The following is a 20962-nucleotide window of genomic DNA, read 5'->3' as shown; positions in this document are numbered from 1 at the left end:
ACAATGTTAAATACAGGTAAACACAATGTCAAATTCAGGTAGCCGGGGGGCTCAAGATGGCGGCATAACAGGGTGTAACATTTCTAGCTGAGGAACAATTTTAGGGTTTTCTCAGTTTATAATTTTAGGTTGCTGTTGCAATTTTTTTCTCTCAAATAAATATGTCTAGCCATACAATGTAGCTATTTTTAATAATTTTGTAATTAATCAAACCATTGAAATATATTTTTGACGATTTCCAACGAACAAGCGAACGTTAGTGTCTTGTTTTGCACGCTTTGTACAAAATAATAAAATGCAGTACTACAGGATATTTCTTAACGTAGCTCTTTATTAGCTAGCTATAACTGGCATGTTAACGTATCGCCAACCAGGATCAAACTGACCATCACCTAACCATTTGGGTGGTCTTAACCAATCATAGCACAGTATGATATGGCGGTAAAATGCATCCAATTACAATTCAGTATGTTTACACATATGAATATTACAGTTAGCTAACAGTTAGCTATCGAAAAGTTTCAGCCTGTTTAGTTAAATTAGCTAGCTAACGTCTTCATAGCTAGTAGCATTGAGTCAGGACATGACCAAACTGTTGCTGGGATAATGGATGTTGAAACTTCCAAGGAGAAAAGAGGCATTGCTGAAACTCATATGCTTGCAGTGTAAAAAAGGGGGGTGAATGTGAGTCATACCCGAATACCCCAACCAAGGAGCAACTTCCAAAGAAGCTGAGAAGTGAACCATCACTGAGCCAGCTACAGGACAACATCTTCCGCCTCCTCACGGCTAAAATCAAAGAGAGCGCAGATGACATGGATTTGGTGAGAAAGAACACTATCAGCATCGTTAATCTGAAGAAAGCGATTGATTTCAATCCTGAGGAAGTAAGAACTCTAAATCAGCAGAACGAATGAAAATCCAAAAGAAATCTCTCATCATGTTGCCCAGTTTTATCAGAATCGGTATACATCAACCCAGTCAAATTCCAATATGGATCTTTTCTTAGACAATGTAGCAAACATTGCTAAGAAGATAGATAATGATTTCAGGGATTTTTGTGATGATGAGTTATCTGAAATTGAGATAAAAAACGGTATTAAAAGCCTTAAGGACAATAGGTCCCCTGGAAATGATGGTTTAATAAGCGAGTTTTATAAAGCATTCAATGATAAATAGATTCCTTTCATTCTTGCTATGTTCGAAGAAACAAAAGAAAAAGGGGAGTTACCGGTTTCCTTAAAGCAAGGTGTAATTATTTTGATTCCCAAACCTAATAAGGATAGTTTTTATATAGACAACTGGAGACCCGTTGAATAATGTTGAATAATAGCCTGTTAAATAATGATGGGAAATTATTTGCCCTTGTATTTGCTAAGAGGTTGAAACAAGGCTTGCATCATATAATTGATGAAGAAAGAACAATCTGGCTTTATGCATGGTCGACACATTAGTAATAACATCAGGTTGATCTTAGATATGATTGACTATAATGACCTCATCCTTGATGATAGTTTTATTATGTTTGTTGATTTTTATAAAGCTTTTGACACTAGCACATGAGTTAATGTTCAAAGCAATATGTTTTTTGGGGTTTGGTGACTTTTTTAAAAAAGCAGTCCAAACTTTATATAGTGGTTGTACTAGCTCTGTAAAATTAGCTCACGGAACATCCCAAATATTTAATATTGGGCGTGGCATTAGGCAGGGCTGCCAAATTAGTCCGTTTTTATTTTTATTGGTTACTCAAATTATGGCTCTTCATATCAAGAAAGGGAATTTTCAAGGTGTTTCAGCACTTGAAAATGAATTTAAACTATGTCAACTGGCTGATGATACCACCATATTTTTGAGAGACAGGAATGAGGTTTCTAAAGCAGTTTCCTGTATTGGAGACTATTCCTTAGTTTCGGGTTTGAAAATTAATATCAATAAATCAAGTCTTATTTCCACTCAAGGATTGTGTTTTACAGGAAGGACATCTATTAGGACATCTACTTTGTGCATGACACAAGTAATTTTTCCAACAATTGTTTACAGACAGATTATTTCACTTGTAATTCACTGTATCACAATACCAGTGGGTCAGAAGTTTACATGCACTAAGTTGACTGTGCCTTTAAACAGCTCGGAAAATTCCAGAAAATTATGTCATGGCTTTAGAAGCTTCTGATAGGCTAATTGACATCATTTGAGTCAATTGGAGGTGTACCTGTGGATGTATTTCAAGGCCTACCTTCAAACTCAGTGCTTCTTTGCTTGACATCATGGGAAAATCAAAAGAAATCAGCCAAATACCACAGAAAAAAAATTGTAGACCTCCACAAGTCCCGTTCATCCTTGGGAGCAATTCCAAATGCCTGAAGGTACCACGTTCATCTGTACAAATAATAGTACACAAGTTTAAACACCATGGGACCACGCAGCCGTCATACCTCTCAGGAAGGAGACACGTTCTGTCTCCTAGAGATGAACGTACTTTGGTGCGAAAAGTGCAAATCAATCCCAGAACCACAGCAAAGGACAGTGTGAAGATGCTGGAGGAACCAGGTACAAAAGTATGTATATCCACAGTAAAATGAGTCCTATATTGACATAACCTGAAAGGCCGCTCAGCAAGGAAGAAGCCACTGCTCCAAAACCGCCATAAAAAAGCCAGACTACGGTTTGCAACTGCACATGGGGACAAAGATTGTACTTTTTGGAGAAATGTCCTTTGGTCTGATGAAACAAAAATAGAACTGTTTGGCCATAATGCCATCGTTATGTTTGGAGGAAAAAAGGGGGAGGCTTGCAAGCCGAAGAACACCATCCCAACCGTGAAGCACGGGGGTGGCAGCATCATGTTGTGGGGGTGCTTTGCTGCAGGAGGGACTGGTGCACTTCACAAAATAGATGGCATCATGAGGCAAGGAAAATTATGTGGATATATTGAAGTAACATCTCCAGACATCAGTCATGAAGTTAAAGCTTAGTCACAAATGAGTCTTCCAAATGGACAATGACCCCAAGCATACTTCCAAAGTTGTGGCAAAATGGCTAAGGACAACGACGTCAAGGTATTGGAGTGACCATTACAAAGCCCTGACCTCAATCCTGTGGGCAGAACTGAAAAAGCGTGTGGTGAGCAAGGAGGCCTACAAACCTGACTCAGTTACACCAGCTCTGTCAGGAGGAATGGGCCAAAATTCACCCAACGTATTATGGGAAGCTTGTGGAAGGCTACCCGAAACATTTGACCCAAGTAAAACAATTAAGGCAATGCTACCAAATACTGATTGAGTGTATGTAAACTTCTGACCCACTGGGAATGTGATGAAAGAAATAAAAGCTGAAATAAATAATTCTCTCTACTATTATTCTGACATTTCACATTCTTAAAATAAAGTGGTGAACCCAACTGACTTAAGACAGGGAATTTTTACTAGGATTAAATGTCAGGAATTGTGAAAAACTGAGTATAAATGTATTTGGTTAAGGTGTATGTAAACTTCCGACTTCAACTGTTCAATGGGGGAAAGCATGGAAAATTGCTATCAAATATTGTATCAGTAAGGTAAAGGAAGTTTCATTTAAAATGTTACATAGAATTTATCCTGTGAAACATGTTTTGGAAAGATTCAAGCTGAATATTGACTATAAATGTGATTTCTGTGGAATGGAGAAGGAGACCATTTTGCATTTGTTTTTTGCCTGTATTTATAGTAGAATATTTTGGATTGACATTAAGAATTTTATTACACAAAAATAGGACCGGTTGTACAATTTAATGGTTTTGATATGATTTATTTCAGAAATTCTGACATTGATAAAGATGTAGTGTTTTTAATTCAACTGCTAATAATATTAGGTAAATTTCATAATCACAAATGCAAATGGTCTAATTCAAAACCTAACTTTTTTTCACTTTATAAATGAATTTAACAATATGGCACTACTTTAACTAAATTGAAAAACAAAAAGGCAATTAAAACTGGTTATATTATTAATGAATATGATTTGTTTTTTAGGATTCCTGGCAATGTAAATAGTTTGTATGTATGCTTGTTTGCATGTGACTATTCCTCTTTTGTTTGTTGATAAGGTAGCCTAGTCAAATAATTAACATCCAATCACATTAACCGTTACTCTCTCGCGGTAATTCCACTAACTATGTAGCCAAACGTAGCTGCTGCTCATTCCGTTTGCTCGAAAATTGATAAATGGTTAAAAAAAAGTAAGGCACATACCAGCTCTACTGCTACTACCAGCAGTACTACACCTGCACCTGTCGACGACACAAGTTGTTCTGCTTCCATGAGCACATCCAATGCTAACATCAGTAATTCTACTTTTGTTGTTAGCCCAGCTAGCATGGACACTGACAGTTATGAATCTGATGCAGCCGAAGAGCTACTGCCCCCTTACTTTTCTTTACTGACAATCATTTTCACTTGTCTGACAGCTTGCATGAAGACGATGTTTCTCACACGACTGGCCTATCTGGGTGATGTTTTTTCTCACCTGAATGATCTGAATCTAGGATTACAGGAACTCTCCGCAACTATATTAAATGTGCAGGACAAAATTGAGGCTATGATTAAGAAGTTGGAGCTCTTCTCTGTCTGCATTAACAAGGACAACACACAGGTCTTCCATCATTGTATGAATTTTTGTGTGCAAATGAACTCAATCTTACGGACAATGTCAAGTGTGATATAGTGAAGCACCTGAGTGAGTTGGGTGCGCAATTACGCAGGTACCTTCCAGAAATGGATGACACAAACAACTGGATTCGTTATCCCTTTCATGCCCTGCCTCCAGTCCACTGACCGATATCTGAACAAGAGAGCCTCATCCAAATTGCAACAAGCGGTTCTGTGAAAATTTAATTGAATCAGAAGCCACTGCCAGATTTCAGGATTGGGCTGCGCTCAGAGTATCCTGCCTCGGCAAATCGTGCTGTTAAGACACATATGCCCTTTGAAACAACGTACCTATGTGAGAGTTGATTCTCGGCCATCACTAGCATAAACTAAATACAGGCACAGACTGTGTGTGGAAAATGATTTATGACTGAGACTCTCCAATACATATCAACATTGCAGAGTTATGTGCATCCTTTCAAGCACATCCTTCTCATTGACCTGTGGTGAGTTATTCACAATTTTCAATGGACAAATAAGGTTTTATATGTAAGATGGTTAATAAATAAAGAGCAAAATTATTGATTATTATTATTTGTGCCCTGGTCCTATAAGAGCTCTTTGTCACTTCCCACGAGCCGGGTTGTGTTTAATAAATGTATCGTAAAAAACAACATTTGAGAGTGTGCTAACCCTGGTGCTAGAGTGGGTACGCAGCTGGAGGTTGAATGTTTGAAGGTGTACGGGACTATAAAAAGTTTGGGAACCACTGAAGAGGATTCACAATTTATGCAAATGTAGGTATGATATCTGCTACATATTCTGGCAGATTAAGGGAATCCCCTTGATCAGAAAAAGGAGACAGGTAAACTATGCATCAGAGCACTCCACAGCTGTCATGACCTGCATAGATATCAGTATGATCATCATTTCTAGTTGTTCCCCCCCATCTATTACTTGTGATGCAGAATACCCTATCCTGTGATTGGTTCATGAATAGTATTTTATTAGGATCCCCATTAGAAGCTGCTAAATCAGCAGCTACTCTTCCTGGGGTCCACACAAAACATAAAACATGACATAATACAGAACATCAATAGACAAGAACAGCTCAATGAATGAATTACATAAATATAAAATAAGAATACACACTTTCATACACTTATGCCTTAACAGCCCATACAGCATATACTCCTAATCATCATCAATGTTGCCGGCAATACTGCAGCCACTCGTTTCTTTTCATACTTTGTAATCCTTTGCTCTATTGCTACAATTGCTTTCTTTAAACAGGCTCTGAAATCCTAATGTCACAGCACCAATGTTCTGTAAACACCAGAGAGAATCCCACAACATCAGGAAGTCAAAGTGTTTCACACGATACAATAACCATCTGTGTCCTCGGTCCTTTCCTCTTACGTAAATATTATGAACATTCGAATCTAGCGACCCTCAACTTTGCACAAACAGCATAATGCTGAGTCATGCGTTTACAGCAGCACAGTAGCCTATGGTACCTTTTCCAGCTGCTTAGGAGGGTCCTCTGGAGCAACAGGTAAATCCCCAGTGTCTTTGGCCCTCTTGCACACACTCTGGTAAAGATTGATAGTGGCCATCTTGATTGTGCACAACAGACGTGTCTTCTTGGCAGCTGTGTTCTGAATGTGGGCCCATCTTGATTCCTGTATATCAAGAGAGAAATGGTAATCATTTGATCAAACCGTCTTTGATTTCAGACTCTCTTAGTAACCTGGCTGGTTTCCCCAACACAGACTAAAACTAGGAGGTTCAGTGGTAGATCGCCATTCAATTAGCTTGTATGTCCAGGACTAGCTTTATTCATCTGTGTCCGAGAAACTGTGTCCCTCAGAGATAAATCACCATAAAATACACATTATAAGGAGAGTGATCATCTCATGTCTCACCCAGATGATGCCCTCAGCGTGGGCCTTGTCCAGCTGGCTCTGTAGCTGGGCCAGAGTGTTGTAGTGCAGCAGGGTGTCGTTGCTCTGCTCTGTGAAGGGGGGCAGCTAGGCTCGGGCTTTCTCTGTGCTGTCCTGGTTCTGCTGGGTAGTAGGCACCAGGTCTTCCCGGGTCAGCATCAACGTGTCGTAGCGAGACATCACCTGTCGGGCCTCCTGAAACTTAGAGAGAAAAAATCAACCCCTAGCCCGTACGGCCTAAGCACTTGTATAGACCTAAGATCCTGTACCACTTTATCCAGGTAATGGGGGTAGATGGCATTCTTTTTCACTCGTTTCTCTAGACAGTCCCTCCGATGAGAGCTTTTGTATCCTCCTGTAGAGTGACCATGTCCACCTGCTTCTGATTAGTAATTTCCCTCTCTCGGCCGGCTTTCCTAACAGCTCAACATCGTTTCACCTCGTTGTCCTGAGTGAGATCATGGGTGAGTATAACAAGTTTATCTCTGAGTGAGGTCATGGAAGAGTATGACCAATTAATCTCTGAGTCTGACTGATGGGTAGAGTATATTGTTTAGGCTAAGAAGTGATGTTCAGAAGCTATGACAGTACCTTAAAAAAGTTGTCAAATTTCAGCAAATTTCTCTATGAGCTCATCCTTGCGGATTCTCAGGGCTCTGAGAGTTGACTCAAAATCCTGAAACCCAAACAGAATGTAAAGTGAGACTATCATACAGGAGGAGGGTTGAGGATTGAGCCAAATTTCTTGAAATGTTTGAAATATGTTTCACCTCTCTTTGCAGTTTCATAGCTTTGTGGACCTCCATGTCCTCCCGCCTCTTCTGCAGGAGACTGGAGAAGGGAGCCAGCCTTCCTGTCAAAATGGTCAGTGGTGATTGACCATCTTATTCCTTAACATAACATTATCATTAGCAGAAGGCTCATGGTTTGTGTTTGAGTAGGTAGAGGAAAGTAATACATTCATGTAACAGATAGAAGCTGCTAACATTTTAGGAGAAAGTTCCTAAAATGTCTAGGTTAAATGTCACATTTTTACTCACAACAGGTAGTCTCGAAGGTTCTCGCCAAAATATATTTTGAAATAGTCAGACAAATTTACTGACATGTTTATAATCTACTAATAATATTTTTCATATACAATATATTAAATGTCAGGAATTGTTTATAATCAACTAATAATATTTTTCATATACAATATATTAAATGTCAGGAATTGTGAAAAACTGAGTTAAAATGTATTTGGCTAAGGTGTATGTAAACTTCCGACTTCAACTGTATAATTCAAAGCCTAATGTTTTTGTTTTGACTATTTCTGTGGGTAGCTTTACAAAGACGAGTCATAATATAACAATGGTCTCATAGCAACTACAACTATTACAAATAAAAACAGAATGGAAAGAATAATGTACATAATAAAATGTATTGTTTTCTGGCAAGCTCCAGTAAAAGTTGTATAATTTGAAACGCCTAGCGAAGAACTATTGGCCATCAAGTTAGTATGCAAGAATGTTGAAATATACATTTATGGAGGCATAAAACATTAGGGTACAGACTATGGTCAGAGATTGGTAAGAAATATTTATTGTTTAATCTGGAATACAATGTATAGCTAAAGCGTTGTCACATTCTGATAGCATGAGCTTTTTCTTTTATAATTTCAATTATATGACAGGATCTCAGCGGGATCGAAGTTACTGATGTATTTCCACAGGATATTATCCTTGAAGCAGGAAAGCAATTGATGAATGCATATTACACATACAGTACCAATCAAAAGTTTGGACACACCTACTCATTCCAGGGTTTTGATGAAGACATCAAAACTATGAAATAACACATATGGAATCATGTGGTAACCAAAAAAAGTGTTAAACAAATCAAAATATTTTATATTCTTCAAAGTAGCCACCCTTTGCCTGGATGACAGCTTTGCACACTCATAGCATTCTCTCAACCAGCTTCATGAGGAATGCTTTTCCAACAGTCTTGGCGGTCCCACATATGCTGAACACTTGTTGGCTGCTTTTCCTTTACTCTGCAGTTCAACTCATCCCAAACCATCTCATTTGGGTTGAGGTCAGGTGATTGTGGAGGCCAGGTTATCTGATGCAGAACTCCATCCCTCTCCTTCTTGGTCAAATAGCCCTTACACAGTCTGGAGGTGTGTTGGGTCATTGTCCTGTTGAAAAACAAATGATAGTCCCACTAAACGCAAACCAAATGGGATGGCGTATCGCTGCATAATGCTGTGGTAGCCATGCTGGTTAAGAGTGCCTTGAATTATAAATAAATCACTGACAGTATAACCAGCAAAGCATCCCCACACCCCCATGCTTCACGGTGGGAACCACACATGCGGAGATCATCCGTTAACCTACTCTGCGTCTCACAAAGACACAGCGGTTGGAACTAAAAATCTCAAATTTGGACTCATCAGACTAAAGCACATATTTCCACCGGTCTAATGTCCATTGCTCGTGTTTCTTGGCACAAGCAAGTCTCTTCTTATTGGTGTCGTTTAGTAGTGGTTTCTTTGCAGCAATTCAACCATGAAGGCCTGATTCATGCAGTCTCCTCTGAACAGTTGATGTTGAGTTGTCTGTTACATATAGTCTGTGAAGCATTTTTTTGGGCTGCAATTTCTGAGGCTGGTAACTCATCCTCTGCAGCAGAGGTAACTCTGGGTCTTCCTTTCCTGTGGCGGTCCTCATGAGTGCCAGTTAACATAGTGCTTGCTGTTTTTTGTGCTTTGAAGAATCTCAAATATAAAATCTATTTTGATTTGTTTAACACTTTTTTGGTTACTACATGATTCCATGTGTTATTTCAGTTTTGTAGAAAATAGTAAAAAAAGAAAAACCCTGGAATGAGGTGGTGTGTCTAAACTTTTGAATGGTACTGTATATTACAGAGCTTTGTCAAAGCATGACAAGGGGTACGAACATGGCTGAATTGGTAGGATCCACAAGGAATTTCTCAATGACAAATAATATCCATCTGGTATTTAAGTTCAACATTTGCAGAAACTGGATAAAACAAATAAGCATTGAAAAACTAAAAATACAACACTGGGAAAATAAAGTTTTTTTTTTTAACGTATTGATGTAACTGCTTTGAAAGAAAACAAAAGACTAAACAACATATAAATAAATAAGTTAATTTCTTACACCCGTCTCAAACACAGATATGGACAATTGACAAGGGCAAGGTACCCAGAGGGCTCATGTCAAAATCCTGCAAAAACATTCTAAACAACAAAAAAATCCCCAACCCTGATTACAAGCGCACCTCTTCTTTACTTTCAGTTATGACATATTTGTGTATCAAAAACAATCAGACCCATGTTAACAAATTGCTAATTAATTTGTAATGATTGTATCAGATATTTAACAGAGTTTACATATTTTTGGAAATGCTTCAATGCACAACCCCAGTTGGGATTATAGACACAAAGGCAAACAAATGTATGGAAACAATGAGACATTTTTGCAGTAGAGGTTTAAAACACCATAATTATGACATAAGCACTCATTTCAAAGAATAGGATGGATCAGAGAATCATCAACACCTATCAGGACATAGCAGTGTAACCTTCTTACCAAATAGACAAATGTCAAACAATTGTTTACAAGGGCAGCAAGCACGTAGTCATTGAGTGTGGAGAGTACAGTGGTTACTGGGGTTCAGCTCAGTGGTCAATATGATTGATGACTTGGTAAAGAACATTTACTTCCGAGCAACATTGTGAAATGTAGATCTGTAGAATGTGATGGGAAATCCAAAGAATGAAGATATTTACATTCTTTACAGTTATACAATTTAAATAATTTTGCAGTAAAAACATAACGATTCTGCACTACTACAAATATTGTAGGCCCAATTGTGTAAGTTGTCCTTACACCTCAACTACTTCACTGGAGGGGAAAAAATGAATCTTGTTCCAATTACTCAGACATAAATTTTACAATATATCATCAAACACAAATTAATCATGAAGTTGACGCAGTGTCTAGAATGCACTGAAAACCCAAAATGCATTATCATACGTGAGATAATGCAACTTAAGTCCCACTGTAGACAGAAGGCAGACTTTGGCAATGGTTCATTCTGATGTTTAGAAGAGGCAGACAGTCCAGAAATGAAGGATGTTTTATGCCTTACTTTAAGAGTCACTGGGGGAGGCCAGGTCACTCGGCTGGGGCTAGGATTTAAACACAGAATTGCACACTAGAACATCAGGCTTTTCTTTCCATCAATAAGACAGACCTGTCCTTAGAGAATAATTATGAGGATGCCCACATTAGAAGGGAAAGGGAGGATTTTGTCAGCTTGTCTTCAGAACTCCTCGTGAACATTCCGGGCATAGTCCATGAGCTTGCTGCCAGTGAAGTATTCGCTGTACTTGAGAATCTCCTCCAGCTCCAAGTTGTGGTTCTGGTTCTCGTCGGCCACAGCGATCATCTGCTTAGCCTCGTTCAGCGCATTGTACTCGTTCATAGGGTCCATGTACTCCTGGAGAGTAGTGATGGCATGAGTGAAAGACAGGGAAAAAGGAAGGAAATTAGTCTAAAATGTTCATGGTTTACTCTGCAACTATAAAATGACACTATCCTATACAAGGTCCTGCAGTGTACCCAGTGGAAAGAGTCCTCTGTGACATGATATTTGTTTAGTCTGTGTTTACATATAGGCCTTTACGACCCATCATAAACCTAGCCTTTGTAGGGTTTTGTAGCTATGGGTTTTTCTAACGCACGACACCCACCTCTAGTTCCTCCATGGTCACGATGCCGTCATGGTTCCTGTCGATGACCTCCTCAAACTCCTTCTTCCTCTCTCGTACCCAGTCATCGTCGATGTCCTGGGCCTGCTGGTTCTCCACGGTGCCCATGGGCAGGGAGATGAACTCAGACAGAGTCAGCTTCTTGTCACCGTCCTGGTCTTTAAAAACACAAAATAAATATCAAACTCAAACAGATTAGATTGTAAAGCTTTTCATGATTGATCATGGGTCATCCACAATTTATGTATTTATTCTGTGTACTTTAAACAATTGTCATTTTCTTATTCAAATCATTGTTTTCACAAAACCTAGTTATGGCCTTATGCATACACACTAACTGAATTCAAATCATATGAGAAAGTACATACCGAGGTCACGAACGATCTCCTTGACCATGTATTTGAGCATGCCTTTGCTGTGCTCGGGATGCAGGAAGGAGAGAAACTCTTCCTCGTTCAGCAGCTGGTCGGCTGGGGGGTTATCAGCCTGAAACCAACGGTCCTTCAGACTCTCCAGCACCTCCTGGGCTGCAGGGATTCAAATAATAAGGTAATTTGATCGTCCACTGAGACACATTCAATACAAGCATTATTGGCAGAGCAAAATGAAAATGACTTATCGTGATCAGAACATTAAAACATTTGGAAAAGTAGGATATTGGTTTGGGGGTAGGTTATTTTCTTTTTTATACTTTTTACCCCTTTTTGTCTCCCAATTTCGTGATATCCAATTGGTAGTTACAGTCTTGTCCCGTCGCTGGACTCGGGAGAGGCAAAGGGCGAGAGGCACGCGTCCTCCGAAACACGACCCCGCCAAGCCGCACTGCTTCGTGACACACTGCTCGCTTAACCCGTAAGCCAGCCGCACCAATGTGTTGGAGGAAACGCCGTACAGCTGGCTACCTGAAGTTAGCGTGCATGCGCCCGGCTGCCACAAGGAGTCGCTAGAGCGCGATGGGACAAGGACATCCCAGCCGACCAAACCCTCCCCTAACCCTTACGACGCTGGGCCAATTGTGCGATGCCTCATGGGTCTCATGGACGCGGCCGGCTGCGACACAGACTGGGATCACACCCGGATGTGTAGTGATGGCTCTAGCACTGTGATCCAGTGTCTTAGACTGCTGCACTACTCGGGAGGCCCTGGGTAGGTCAATTTCAACAATAGCATGCTAGGATGTGGTAAGAAAATAAGGAATCCTGATTAACCAGGAGAAATGCATGGACTACAGCTAAAGTGGATGATATTGTGGTGGACTAACTTACTCTCCTCGTCCACCTTCAGTTCTTCACTGTTCTTTATCTTGTCAGCCATTTCCTTCTCGTTGAATCCTTTGCTGGCCAGAAACTTCACCCGGTATTCATCCCATGTCACATGTCCTATGGTGAGAATAGATCAGTTAAGGGACTGGGGCTTGACTGTGTAGGAAGAATTTTGAGACGGATGTGAGAAACAGTGCTGTATTGTCATCAGGTCTGAGCTATATTGTGGCCCACAGATCAGCTCTAAGGCCTAACAGTAGGACATCAGTGTTGGTAACAAACATTGCTCTTAATAGGTGACCACTATGGCTGTGTATCAAGGAGGTATTCATTAGGGAACACCTACAGAAAATGAAAACTAGTGGTTCTTGTTGGGGGAACGGGAAAGATAGCCTAGGTCAGTGCGATATGGCCTAAAAATCTACATTTTTTCAACATTATGGGTGATTCACGACATACAGTATTTCTAATGTGAAATTAGGCCAAAAATAAGCACAAGTCCACGTGCAAGTGAATAGCCAGCTAATCTTTATAGTTCAAGTTTAGCCAACTTGGATCTATTTGCTAGATAACAAGGTAGAACATTAATTGTTATGAACACACTCTTCTGTCCATCTCCAACGGTTTAAACAGCATGCTAGACTGACCATTTTGCTCAGATGTTGAAATCAGGTGGCCTACCTTATTTCTCAGAATGAGAATGAATTGCCAATTCCTTATATAAAAATGTGTTTTATGCTTATTGCACATTTATAAAAACACTGCTAGTGGCACATGGTACCAGATGTGACAAACTGAGCATACATTTTCCAGAATCAATGTTCATTGTAGTGTTTTAGTAGTGTCTGCTCTGCGTGCAATTTGAGTAGTTGAGACATAAGAAACGGTATGGATAGAAATGTTAATTCAATATATCGACCAGCCCTAAGGTAGCTCCACCCTGTTGCAGTCCGTTTTCTTCCATTTGGTGCCTAATGAATAAGACACAGATAATTGTGTAATCTCTCTTACCATCTCCATCTGGGTCCACAGCATGGAAGCTCATCTTGTTCTCCCTCACAGCCTCCTGGAAGTGTTCTTCTGTCTTCTCCATGATCCAGCGCTGCATCTCTTGGGCACTGACGCTCTTGTCTTTATTAAAGTCCACCCTGAGAATGGTAGACAGGAAAGTAGCCAGCAGATCTTCAGTTCCACATTTACATTTTGGTCATTTAGCTAGCAGACGCTCTTATACACACAACTTACAGTCAGCGTTTTCAAACACAAACACTCAACTGGAGTATCAAATTCAAGTAGTTTATTAAAATCCACTATCATATATATGCTTCAGCCCCAAACCCAGATAATTTTGTATAGTTCTACAACTGAGTAAGATGCAACCGTAGCTCAAAATATGGTTTCAACGGTTTAAGCTTTTATGTTTTTCCAACACAGTCATTCCTTTTGCATATAGGGTAACATAATGGAACGCTAGTAAGGATTTGTCAAGGAACCTGCTTTTCTGGCAAGTGGACATTTCTCAAGGGTGACAAGTAGGATTATAAAATCTGTACCGTTTCAACAGTATTTATAAATCAGCCTCCTAGCTTTTACTACATGGCACCTAGCTTACCCAGTATGGGGTAGACGAGGACAGGTATTTACTTAGACTGCTGTGGTTGATCTATTACAGGTGCACTCACCTCCATGTTCTCAGGAACACTGCGTTGCTTATCATAACAGATAGCCTATTTGTTTATGCCCCCTATTCTTTGAAATAGGAACCGGAGCATGAAAAGGTGTACACATTAAATAGATTTTCTGGTACTTTTGTATACTTTTTAGCCAGTAGTTCTGAAAGTAAAAGCCAAAAGTGGTCACCGAAAATTGTTACATCACATACACAAAAGTATGTGGACACCCCTTCAAATTAGTAGGTTCGGATATTTCAGCCACACCCGTTAATGACAGGTGTATAAAATAGAGCACACAGCCATGCCATCTCCATGGACAAACATTAGCAGTGGCACGTCATAGGATGCCACCTTTCCAACGTCAGTTTGTTAAATGTCTGCCCTGCTAGAGCTGCCTCGGCCAACTGTAAGTGCTGTTATTGTGAAGTGGAAATGTCTAAGAGCAACAACAGCTCAGCCGTGAAGTGGTAGGCCACACAAGCTCACAGAATGGGGCCGCCAAGTGCTGAAGCGTGTAAAAATCATCTGTCCTAGGTTGCAACACTCACTACAGAGTTCCAAACTGCTTCTGGAAGCAATGTCAGCACAAGAACTGTTTGTCGGGAGCTTCACGAAATGGGTTTCCATGGCCGAACAGCCGCACACAAGCCTAAGATCACCATGCGCAATGCCAAGCGTTGGCTGGTGTGGTGTAAAGCTCATCACCATTGGACTCTGGAGCAGTGGAAACGCATTCTCTGGAGTGATGAATCACGCTTCACCATCTGGCAGTCCGACGGACTAATCTGGGTTTGGCGGATGCCAGGAGAACGCATCCTGCCCGAATGCATAGTGCCAACTGTAAAGTTTGATGGAGGAGGAATAATGGTCTGGGACTGTTTTTCATGGTTCGGGTTAGGCCCCTTAGTTTCCAGTGAACGGAAATCTTAATGCTACAGCATACAATGACATTCTAGATGATTCTGTGCTTCCAACTTTGTGGATACAGTTTGGGCATGGCCCTTTCCTGTTTTAGCATGACAATGCCTATGTGCACAAAGCGAGGTCCATACAGTACTGGTTTGTTGAGATCGGTGTGGAAGAACTTGACTGGCCTACACAGAGCCCTGACCTCAACCCCATCAAACACCTTTGGGATGAATTGGAACGCCGACTGAGTCAGGCCTAATCGCCCAACATCAGTGACCAACCTCACTAATGCTCTTTTGGCTGAAATAAAGCAAGTCCCCGCAGCAATGTTCCAACATCTAGTGGAAAGCCTTCCCATAAGAGTGGAGGCTGTCATAGCAGCAAAGGGGGACCAACTCCATATGAATGCCCATGCTTTTAGAATGAGATGTTCAACGAGCAGGTGTCCACATACTTTTGGTCATGTAGTGTATGTGCAGATATGTGCACCACGTCAATGCTCTCGCTCTGCGTGCGCATCTTGCTAGCTGTTTCTCAAATGGTCGTGGGGCTGAAGCTCATTATCTAGAATTCAAATTGTTAGGAGGCTGGCCTATGTGAGGGGAAATGTAGGGAAAATGGTGCAGCAAAGCTTCCAGAAAAACAGTTGCTTTCAAACTCGAGATTTTGTGGCTGTGGTAAGACAGTAATTCTGCACATAGAGCATGCATGTATGAACTAGACATTGACACATCCAGCACAAAGCGGAAGGTTTAAAAAAAATACTTAGTAGTTGGAAAAATTCCAGAGCACATCTTTAACTGGATGTGTATAGGCTACATAGACAGTGGACTCTTCAATTGATCACAATTACAACCTTGCATATACACACCATTTCACAATTTGGCCTAAACAAAAGTCAACTGCAAATTAAGGCTATATGGTGAAAAAATTCCAACACAGACACACTATAAAGCTAAAGCTGTGTCATCATCAGGGGAACGTACTCAACTCAGAGAGTTGAAAGTAGTCAGCTGTACATGACTCACGAGTCATGGAATTGAAAGCCAGTAATCCCCACTTACTTGCTGAAGATCTCAATGAGCTTCTTCCTGTTCCTCCTGGGCTCAGAGTCCTCCTCAAACTCCTCCATCTCCTTACCCAGGAACACCTCCTGATGGAAGCCCTTATTGATGTGACCATCCATCTCCAGCTTCACCCCATTTAGATGGTCTGGGGGAAGGATCTCATTCTCCTCTTTACTTGTGGGGTTGTTTTTGTCCTTCAGGGCTGACATGTTAGCTGGCCGGGCATGGACGTCCATGGTGTTGTGGAGCAGGCAGAACAGGGCCATGGACACAGCCATAAGGTGCCTGCACCAAGCCGTCCTGCAGTACATAGCCATGGCTTCTTCCAATTGCAATGTCCTTGCTTGTTCAAGGGCTGATTAACACACCTGTCAACACAACATTGGGTAAGTTTGCCATGTGGCTAGCTTCCATCATCACTGACTACTATTAGCTAGTGTTCTTACTACCTACATTTCTTAGTTAGCTAGCTACGAAGCCCAACACAATGCTTAGCCAGGCAGGTCTTATCCGGAAGTGCTCTAAATGATGCACACTCACATAAAGCTAACGTTAACAAGGCAGCACATAGTTAACGTTAACTAGCTACATAACACACAGCAATAGCTAATCGCGTATGAGGACAGCTGCCTCGCCAACGTTGACCTACCTGATTTTGAGCTCCAACGACACAAATTTGGAACGTAGCTCGGAAATAAATGCCAGCAAATGGATGAGATAGCCCACCTACCTAGCTAACAATGACAAGAATGCGTCGTCCTACGAGCAAAACAAACCGACCAACCACAACTGTCAGATTGGTTCTATTTCCTGTACACGTGGCTGCTCCAAAGTTCACGCACGACAGACCCTCCTCTTTAGACTTTAGCTGCGGAATCGATGCTAGTGGTGCGCGGGTTACCTGTTTGCTCATCCGCACATGCCAGCAATTGATAATAACTCATCCACAACCGCCAAATAAATGTGACAAAATCCAAATCTGAGGTCAGCACCCAACCCTAATCCACAAATATAGAACATAGGCTACAGTCAAAGACTGCATGACGTTGCCTGATATAGATGTTTCTGCTTATAATTTCAGACATTTTGGTAGGCTATCTGCGACTATAATTAGATACATGTAGTTTCTCTTTTGTCATTATGTTCCCCTAGAAGTCTAAATAAACATTTGCTCAACAGAATAATGTAATAGATCGATAGAATGAATGCTTTAATCTAGTTGACATTGGTAACGTTTTCTCTGTAATCTTTCGCGGACGTTTAGGGACTGGGGAGAAAATACAATAAAGCAAAAAATAAATGGCAAAGATTTTCTGTGCAAAATGTCCAAATAACATACATTTTACCGGCTCTAAGGAAAAAGAAAGCTGTGAAAACGACCCAACGTGTTTCTGATAAATTTCAGTTCGGCTTCGATGCCTATTTGATGTGGTTGAAATATTATAAGCTTTTATGATGCATTTATGACGTAGACAGCACATCTACAGAGGGTAACTAACTGAGCGTTGCATTCTCTCAAGATGCAGAAGTAAATCATATTTCTCCACTCCTGTTCCCGTCCAAATATTGGCTACATTTGGTGTATAATTTTACTGCAAGAAATGCTCAATTCGGCAGGAGTTATTATTAGGGCTATAGCCCTATTCGCACGGGATTAGTATTATTAGAGAACGTAGGTTATGTATGTATTACCCCATAATGTCCGTTATTGCAGAGGACGATTGTGAGGGGATTCGTTTTTTCCAAACTGCCCCATGTAATTCTTTCTTTTTTTTTCTATAAATTGAGGGTTATAATGGAAGCCTAGAGGGTTTTTCTAGGTCCCCGCAGCAATGTTCCAACATCTAGTGGAAAGCCTTCCCATAAGAGTGGAGGCTGTCATAGCAGCAAAGGGGGACCAACTCCATATGAATGCCCATGCTTTTAGAATGAGATGTTCAACGAGCAGGTGTCCACATACTTTTGGTCATGTAGTGTATGTGCAGATATGTGCACCACGTCAATGCTCTCGCTCTGCGTGCGCATCTTGCTAGCTGTTTCTCAAATGGTCGTGGGGCTGAAGCTCATTATCTAGAATTCAAATTGTTAGGAGGCTGGCCTATGTGAGGGGAAATGTAGGGAAAATGGTGCAGCAAAGCTTCCAGAAAAACAGTTGCTTTCAAACTCGAGATTTTGTGGCTGTGGTAAGACAGTAATTCTGCACATAGAGCATGCATGTATGAACTAGACATTGACACATCCAGCACAAAGCGGAAGGTTTAAAAAAAATACTTAGTAGTTGGAAAAATTCCAGAGCACATCTTTAACTGGATGTGTATAGGCTACATAGACAGTGGACTCTTCAATTGATCACAATTACAACCTTGCATATACACACCATTTCACAATTTGGCCTAAACAAAAGTCAACTGCAAATTAAGGCTATATGGTGAAAAAATTCCAACACAGACACACTATAAAGCTAAAGCTGTGTCATCATGCAACACTCAGACATAATTTACAAACGAAACATGTGTGTTTAGTGAGTCCGCCAGATTAGAGGCAGTGGGGATGACCGGAGTGGTTCTCTTGATAAGTACGTAAATTGGACCATATTTCTGTCCTGCTAAGCATTCAAAATGTATGGAGGAAAAAGTACATTATTTTCTTTAGGAATGTAGTGAAGTAATAGTTTTCAAAAATATAAATAGTAAAGTACAGATGCCCCCCAAAACAACTTAAGTAGTAATTTTAAGTATTTTTACTTAAATTCTTTACACCACTGACATTATCGCATGCAGAAATACATGAATTTATATCATATATCTGCAGTGCTTATGGAATATTATGAGCGCAACAGTACTTTTGTTTAGGTAAGAATGGGCGGTGCACTATCCATGCATTGACTCACCTCTGGGTGGCACTGTTCACAAGTAATATTTCTTCACAGTGTCAATGATGTGGATCCATAATCATCCATCACCTCTAAGGTACAGTATGCAGCCTACATCGCTGTGCAACTTTATTGAGGCAGGCTTTAAATCCATCCTTCCTTTGGTTTTATTTTCTTAAATGTTTCTCTGTAAAGTGCACAAACTGCTAAATGCATACTTTAGCCTACACCCTAACTGTTAACTGCATAGCCTACATCCTATGCTTAATTTATAAAAAATAAATAAAAACATGTCTGCTCTTGACATATAAAGATACATTTATTTTGAAAACATATAACATTGCTTTCAAGAGACAAGTTTGATAGCCTTTCTCTGCAATGGTTTCCCCATAAATGTACTCAAAAAAGGATCTGCATCAAGACATTTACTATAAACCATGTCTTACTTTTGATATACTGTATTTGTTTATGTGGCAATTACATTTAAGTGAGGAACAATACATCCCAGTATATTTCAGACAAGCAATTGTTGGAGGCGACTCCTTGTAAAAGCAGATCCTATTTCAACACTTTTTGGAAACATGAGGACAGGTACACCAACTATGTGTCCCACCACATGGGACAGTCAGAATTTATTCCTTGGCAATTTGTCAAACAACAGATTACACAAGAGAGTGCCTGAGGGTCTTTTTTTCTGAAGGTACGTACATCAATTCCACAGTATGAATTAGATCCAAACACAGGGCTATACTGAGGTAAATTTTTTATAAAAATATACTAAAAAGACACACACACACACACATATCGGCCAAAGAACCTCCTCAGTTTTCAAAAAAGGAGTCAACCATTTCATCTATGAGATAAAACAGAGACTGAACAAAACAGTGGGGTTGCCAATTCACTGATGAGAAAAATAGAGGCAGCTAGGGGAAGGAAAAAGAGAAAGGGAGAGAGAGAGAGTGATGATAAAACTCCACTTTGAGCCTTCCTGTAAGCTCAGTCACAGAGAGAGAGAGCAACATAAAAGAAGTAGAAGAGAGGGAGAGAGAGCGAGACAGTGTGGCGAAGCAAGCAAGCAACAGGGACCTACCACACACACAGACACAAACACAGTGCTCTCTGAGGTGAAACTGCACATGATTTAGTCACCCCAGAGCAGACGGACTGGGTTGATGAATGAACAGTAGTGAGTTATGTACAGCTGGGTGTACTGGACAGAGGAGACCGTGTTGCTAATACCCCTCAAAGTGTCTTTTACACCACTTTGAAGTTTTCTTTCCAGAGCTTCTGCTGCGGGGGACCAATTGTATACCCTTCAAGGAGAAAATAATAAAAGGAGGACCAAAGGCTAAGAAAATTGGACCATCTCCAACTCCCCTTTTTATTCTATGGCGAGTCCTGTGGGAAACATGTGTGAGTTGGACTGAGGGCTTGAATGCCAAGCAGCATTCTCTGAAGAAAATACAAACTCTTATGAGACTTCTACTGCACCCAACTATCGGAAAACTATGAGGAGGATCCATTGCTTAGTGTGAGCGAAAGAGCAAGAAAGAGGGGGATAGAGAACTCTACCATCCACTCCTATCTAAGGTTTTTCTCCCTGCGTCCCACCCCCCCCCCCCCCCCCCCCCCCCCCCCCACACACACACACACAGAGCAGAAAGCATGAAAAATCCCACTAATGGGTTTATTTGCTGTCAGATCTACGCCGATTTGTCATTCGCCGGGACCATTTCACTTGACACATTTCATAGTTGAGTAAGCTGCTTGGCTTTCTGGCTAGAGTTAGCTGTGCTCTAGCTCCAGAAACACTCTGCTGCCAGGCTCA

General features: G+C 40.7%; 1 protein-coding gene across 1 annotated transcript; it reads right to left on the bottom strand.

The window, feature by feature from the left end:
* Positions 1 to 9555: 9555 nt before the first annotated feature.
* On the bottom strand, positions 9556 to 17037 carry LOC120059165 (45 kDa calcium-binding protein). The gene is made up of 7 exons (XM_039008007.1): positions 16912 to 17037; positions 16260 to 16630; positions 13625 to 13761; positions 12617 to 12730; positions 11720 to 11878; positions 11334 to 11509; positions 9556 to 11080 (listed from the first exon to the last, which is right to left on the bottom strand). Exons 2-7 carry the CDS (start codon positions 16577 to 16579, stop codon positions 10904 to 10906), a joined length of 1083 nt encoding a protein of 360 aa, XP_038863935.1. The 5' UTR covers positions 16580 to 16630; positions 16912 to 17037; the 3' UTR covers positions 9556 to 10903.
* Between the last annotated feature and the right edge of the window lie 3925 nt (positions 17038 to 20962).

This window comes from Salvelinus namaycush, chromosome 14, assembly GCF_016432855.1.
Source record: "Salvelinus namaycush isolate Seneca chromosome 14, SaNama_1.0, whole genome shotgun sequence".
NCBI classification, from domain to species: Eukaryota; Metazoa; Chordata; class Actinopteri; order Salmoniformes; family Salmonidae; genus Salvelinus; species Salvelinus namaycush.
Note: the sequence above shows the minus strand (reverse complement) of the source record. Positions and strands in the feature narration are given on the sequence as shown.

Coding starts and splice junctions, on each gene's coding strand:
- LOC120059165 (XM_039008007.1), bottom strand. CDS start 16,579: ATGGCTATGTACTGCAGGACGGCTTGGTGCAGGCACCTTATGGCTGTG. Junction 11,879..12,616: donor ACTGAAGGTGGACGAGGAGA/GTAAGTTAGTCC, acceptor GAATCCCTGCAG/CCCAGGAGGTGCTGGAGAGT. Junction 11,510..11,719: donor GGAGATCGTTCGTGACCTCG/GTATGTACTTTC, acceptor GTGTTTTTAAAG/ACCAGGACGGTGACAAGAAG.